This window comes from Lupinus angustifolius, unplaced genomic scaffold (assembly GCF_001865875.1).
Source record: "Lupinus angustifolius cultivar Tanjil unplaced genomic scaffold, LupAngTanjil_v1.0 Scaffold_17_12, whole genome shotgun sequence".
Classification (NCBI taxonomy): domain Eukaryota; kingdom Viridiplantae; phylum Streptophyta; class Magnoliopsida; order Fabales; family Fabaceae; genus Lupinus; species Lupinus angustifolius.
Genome location: NW_017718989.1, coordinates 82,348 through 88,977, shown reverse-complemented (window position 1 = coordinate 88,977; position 6,630 = coordinate 82,348). Strand labels below are relative to the sequence as shown.

The following is a 6,630-nucleotide window of genomic DNA, read 5'->3' as shown; positions in this document are numbered from 1 at the left end:
TTTGATTCTAAGAAAGTTGCAAGTGATGATTAATATATGAGTTAAGATTTGGAACAAAGAAAAAATAATTGAGATCGTTTTGTTTATTTTTCTCACTTAACTTTGTAAATATGTTCACCTACATTTTTAACTATGCAAATGCACCGGGTAACATTACACTCTTTTATTCTATAATTTAATCTTATGTTTGTAATTTGTTGTCTTATAATTGATAATAATTTTAATTGATTAAAGACTTAAGTGCAATGATTATATTTCAGTTAAACCTTAAAATAATTTCGATAATAATTGTGTAATGATAGGTCAACATTAATGTCATATTTATGAGCATAATTTGATTTCATTGATTCTTCTTAACTCCTTTGTCCTTATTCTTATCATTTGCATCTCAAATTGTCGAAAGTCTCTCATCGCATTCAATCTTCTTATAAGGCCAGATTTATTATTCTCGCAATTTTTATATGAGAATTGTTCTCATTGAGTAGCTCCCTATATATATAAAATCTTAAATAAAATACACATATAGGAGTTACATTTTGAAGGAACATATATATTAAATAAAATATAAATATATTATAACTGTTTTATAACTTACAATTGATTGAGAGAGGAAATATATTTTCATAACTTATAATTGGTTGAGAGAAAATATATTTTCAACATAAGCGAATCAATATAAAATTAAATGACAAATAAAAATATTCTTTAAAGTGCGTTTTTTATTGACGTGTGTTCATTTTGTAGATTTGTTCTTATTTTATAGACAAATTCTCATTTTCATTATTTTTTTTTGTTTATTTTTCATAGATTTATTTATTTTGTTGTTATTCAAAAAGAAATAACAAACTAATTTATAGCAAACCCTCTTTGGGAATCCAAAATACATGAAATATTTAAATATAGACAATTGAATACACTTGATTTATTTTATTTTGTTTCTTACCTTTGTTATTAACATTGCAGATATAATAATATTAGTTTATATGTTTTGATACTTTGTAACAATAATTATGAAACTCATGATTTTTATGATCAAATATTTATTTATATCATATGAGTTCATATCACTATGATAATAATAATTTGTACTCAATTATATATTATCATGTTTACTATATATTTGATCATTATGTTGCATAATTTGTCAATTTATGGACGATTAATATATTATCATGTCTTACTATGCGACAAAAGATATGAAGACATTGTGTCGTTACATTAGAAAACATATCTAATGAAATTAATTAACAATTTTTGTGTTTCTGTATATTTCACTTTATTTTATCAAATTATTACACAATATTACTAATATACATTTAATAATATTCATTTTTATGTGCTTCTAAATATTCGTCAAAATCAATATCTCATGAGAATGCTCGAGTAATATGTGATTGTTTAACCATATGAATACACAAGTAAGATAAATGTTCTTAACCATGTGAATACACACGTAACATGTGTGTTTCTTAATCATTAGAATGTACATTTAACATGTATGTTCTTAATCACATGAATGCACGAGTAACATGTGTGCTCTTAACTATATGAATGCACAAGTAACATATTTTTTCTTAACCATATGAGAATGAATGCACGAATAACATGTGTGTTCTTAATTATTAGAATTGAGGGTAACATGTGTGTTATTAACCATTAGAATGCAAAAGTAATATGTGTTATTAACCAAACGAATACACGAAAAACATATGTGTTATTAAACATACGAATACACAGATAACATGTTTGTTCTTAATCATGTGTCAAAAAGTGTTAATCCAAAAAGTGTTAATTTATCTCCCTTAGCAATAGAGAATAATGTATCTCCCTCAGCAATAGAGAATAATGTATCTCCTCATATTATAAGATAATTTATCTCCTCTAACTAGTAAAAATATGACATGTGTGCTATTTTGTTTATTTTTACAAATATTTTTATAGAAAATGATGAAACATGACACATGTCATGATTTCACTAGCAGGAGAAGATAACATATCTCCTTATACAATGAGAAAATAATTTATCTCCTTGTATCATGAGATACTTCATTCCCTTAGCAATAACATAAATTATTTCTCCATGTTTTTTATGGGACTTTTTCTCCATGGATTTGATACCGGATTATTTTTTTCAAAACTGTTCAAGTGTTATTTTATTTCAATCAATAGATTTCATTAAATAATAATAATTTACGCAGTAAGCATGCGAAACTCCAATGATTAAAAAATAGAAAATGATATATTTGTTACTAATTATCTTACACCATAGAAAAAATTTATTAATGATTAATTTTCAAATGATATGTATCACAAGTTTACTAATGACTAATTTATAAGTATTATCAATGTTGTGAAACCCGAGCCAAACGTAAAACCGGAAGAAGTCTCGTATTAGATTTAACTGGTTAAACCGTTTGGTCAGACCGGATGATTTTATACATAATTAATACTTTTTATCTATAGATATATAATTATATAAAAACGTAAAATTTATATAATTAATAATCATGTATAATTAATAATCATGTATAATTACATTGAAGTAATGTCTTTTTTTTTTTTTGGACCTAAGTGAAACAAAAAATACATAAAAATGTTCCATTTTTTAATTTTTAACTGAACCATCCGGTTTACTTCTCAGGTTAATATGGTTTAACCGAGTTTAACACGGTCGGACCGGAATTTCTCCGGTTCAAAACGGTTCAACCCTCACTAAGTTAAGACAGTAAACCAAAGCCGTTTTCAAGTCCGGTCAGCAGTCAAACCGATCGGACCGTCTATCACTTTTGAAAACAAGGTTAAAATCCACACACCAAATAATACAGGAGCACATCTATTATTCCACATTTTGTTTTTGTTTTATCTATGTGTCATCAGTAATGATTGGTTGAAAAAATATAATTAAATTCAAAGTTTAGTTATTAAATATTTTTATGCTCAATAACACATGGAATAACACAAACAGTGAGATAAAATATGTCTCTCGTCGAACAACAGAGCAGAAATTCAAACAAATTAAACAACAAAGTTGGAACCAGTAACATGCTAAAGTTTGATAGTAGTTTTATACAACGGGCTTTTGATCAAGAACAAATCTTAACTCTAGATGAATATTAATGAAAAATATCTCTTAATTCAATTTGGCAAAATTCCTAAGGTGACTAACTTCAATAGAGGGTGTAAACAATCCAACATAGCATCCACATTTCACGCTATTAATACAAGATTAAGTTAAACAATCTAACATAGTAACATAACATCCTAATACTAACACAAAAGATCAACTTGGTCTGTTTCCATAGGTCAATTGTTAACTTACATTGCATTCCAAAAAGGAAACATAGTTGGAAGATAGAAAAGCACCACAAGATAGAAAGAAATTCTATGTTTGGATATCATTGATTGCTCTTTTCTTTCCCTTTTTGCCAGGAGATTTAACCATAGTAGGAGGAGCAATATCATCAACAACTCTGAAAATTTTCATATCAATGATCATTGTGTCATTGACTTTGCTTGCTGGTTCAAACACACACACATCAAACTCTTCCAGCTTATTATCCAGGGTCAAATTTCTCCAGCCAACAGTAAGTCCTCCGATATAACGATTACGATGGAAGCAGTATTTGACACGCCACTCAGTCGTACCCATGCGTAATATAAGATCTTGAGAACGCAGAGAGAGATGTTGCATTATCCAATTATTTGGTATTGGCTAGTCAGAAGAAAAAAAAAACGATAAGATAAGTAACAAATGAATAAAATTAGTATCCAACTGCAGAAAATTAGTATCAATAAAATTATGTTGGGAATATAAACTTTTCATCAAACTGACCCGAAAATGAAATCCGGGATGAAAGTGCTTACCAAGTAGAATCTCTTATATACATGTGTGGGTCGCATTACTATCAACAAGCTGTTGTTGGTACATGCTGCCTGGGCCAAAAGGTAGGCACTATTTATCTCATGTTCTGTGACAGACCTTCTATTTGAGGTGTATGATTCAATATTTTCAGCACTTTGAGCAACTGGTTCAGAATCTATTAATATGACCAAAGATTCAATATCAACAAAGAGCTAAACAGAAATAGAAGTATTTGCAAAGAACTTATTTCTCAAGAAGCAATAGAAGTTTTTTTTCAATTTAACTCATTTGTGTTATAGCTTATCTAACTGAGCGGTCCAGTTGTCTTACGAAATAAAACAAGATGCATATACCGGCAACAATGGCTCTCTATCAAATCAATGGCCTGCCCATGCTCTAGACCAGTCAGATCATATTTGTTGTAGGTTTCAGTGCACATGAGAAATCTCAACAACACACTTCTACACAAAAATCTATCCCTACAGAAGCATGTTGTGACTTTTATTTTTACTATTATATTATTATTTGCGGCACCTGGTTTTTCCGCTCAACCTTTTCATACCACATATATGCATTTGGAGTTGGACCCCTCTGAAATGTTGCAGACTTACATTTATATCATCAAAAGTTCGTCAGTTAATAAGAAATTTCGCATAGTTCAGAATTTTTTAAGGTAAAATGTCCATAAAATGCAGTGATCTTTCCTTTTTTGGTAAGTAAGAATGTTACCAGTCACCCAGTCAACTACTTCCTGGGAAGGACTAGATCCTTTTGGAGGTCTTCCTCTCCGCTTCCGAGCATTCTTAACAGCAGAAACTACCTCCCCGGTCCCTTTTTCAGCAGTTGTCAGGGGAACCTTCGCCACTGTGTCTCCATTAGCATGCATAAGTTGCTCAGGGGAAGCAGATTCGATACCAGCATTTAAAGTCCTTTCACTAGCAGGAGTACCTAAGGGTACAGGTGCCGGAACTCTGACAGCGTTATCATGCACGGATTTCTCATGTGCAGCACGCTCAACCCCAGCATTAGATGGGGTATTACCTTGTTCCACAAAATTATCTGTATCTTTTCTCTTGCTCGAACATCCACCCACATGTTCAGTATGCACACATTTTCGGACAAAATAAGAAGCTGCCTTCTCACAGAAGCTCTCCCCATCGAATATCAAAACATCAAACTGCGATTGACCACCATTGTACTTAAACACAAGGAAATCTTTCTCTTTCAAAGAGTTATCTTTCACGAATTCTTGCCATCCTTGCATGAAGTACAAGGTATCATCTCTTGTTGTCAATCCTATGTTCCACACAACTCCGCCAGGACCTCTAACACCTGCTTTTTCTGGCAACTTCCTCTTTAAGTTATCCGAAAATGTTTTGGGAAGTGCCTGCAGCCAAAATTCAAATTTAATATTTGAGAATACATATACAATAATATACCAGACTCCACAGAAATGCAGGTAGCAGTACCTAATCACGAGTATTTAGATTTCAAACCAAGAACTCTGGACCTACGAAACATAGCTAGTGATTGCAGAACAAAGACCAGAAAAATAACCATAGAACAATCACATTACAATCTACAGTTGCATACTCCATATTTAATCACTTTCTTTTCTCTTCTGTTAGCCCCCTTATACGGAGTGTATTTTTTACAAAGAATAATCATCAATGGTATTAGCTCTATGTATGTGTGTGAGTGTGTGTACTTTTATTTCCAATGAAGGTCCAAACTTGTCCCTTAAAAAAATACAGGATGCTTTTGATCCCTTAAAAAGTTAACCATTCGGTACGTTGGAATTATAATGTGGAAACATTAGTCCATTTGTCATCTTACATCCGCTTATGGTCTGTTTGCGACTTGAGTTTTAAAGGGAAAAGAAGGAAAAGAGAAGGCTTCTGAGCCGTGGAATACACTTGTGAAACGGATTTGAAGCCTTTCATTTCTCTTCTTTACCCTCCAAAACATAACTCTTAAACAAACCCCTAGGGACCAATTTGGGCAACTAATAATTTTGCCATAGACAAAGTAATCAATGATTTACTTTTTTAGGGAATAATCATGTGCTAAATGTTTAACTCAAGCATGTGGAAACATGACAAAAGGACTAACATCTCTCACATTTGTAATCTTGAGGGACTAAACTACAAGTATTTTTTAGGGAACAAAAATGTCCTAGTTTTTTTCTTTACACCTTCACTCTGTTTATATATTTGGCCCCTTTGTTCTTGATTTGACCCTAAAAATTGTCATGCAAGGGTGGAACCAACAATGTTGATGTATGCTTCCTATATGACAATGAAAGCTCAAAAAATTAGCCCAGGGTTCACCAACCAAGCAAAAAAAATGTCCCAAAAGAAACACATTAAACAGAACAACAAATGACTAAAAGTTCATAACTTTAAAACATGAAAATAAAGTACATGCACTTAAAAACAAACAAGAAACAAAAGAGAAGAGAAAAAAGGATTACTTACAAGGTGTTGATCAAAACCAGTGGATAGAAACTGAGCAAAATGGAGGACTTGAAAATGAGACCAGTAAATGTCATCAGCCCAGGATATGCATTTTTCACAGCTTTGTTCACCCATCTCAAATGAAACAACAACAACACCAAAAATCAGAAGATACCAAAAAAGGAGTAAGCTTTTTGATTTATTTTAGAAGTAAACGTAAGAAAGTGTGATAAAGTTTCAAACTTGATGCCAAGAGAAGAGTCACAACCCAAACCCCACCAAAGTCCACAGAAGCTCTTTGTTGTTAACTTG

At 31.4% G+C, this 6,630-nt stretch overlaps 1 protein-coding gene across 1 annotated transcript; it reads right to left on the bottom strand.

Moving 5' to 3' along the window:
- Positions 1 to 3,189: 3,189 nt before the first annotated feature.
- On the bottom strand, positions 3,190 to 6,630 carry LOC109338042 (B3 domain-containing protein REM16-like). Its single transcript, XM_019575177.1, has 4 exons — positions 6,340 to 6,630; positions 4,592 to 5,249; positions 3,865 to 4,037; positions 3,190 to 3,712 (listed from the first exon to the last, which is right to left on the bottom strand). Exons 1-4 carry the CDS (start codon positions 6,451 to 6,453, stop codon positions 3,383 to 3,385), a joined length of 1,275 nt encoding a protein of 424 aa, XP_019430722.1. The 5' UTR covers positions 6,454 to 6,630; the 3' UTR covers positions 3,190 to 3,382.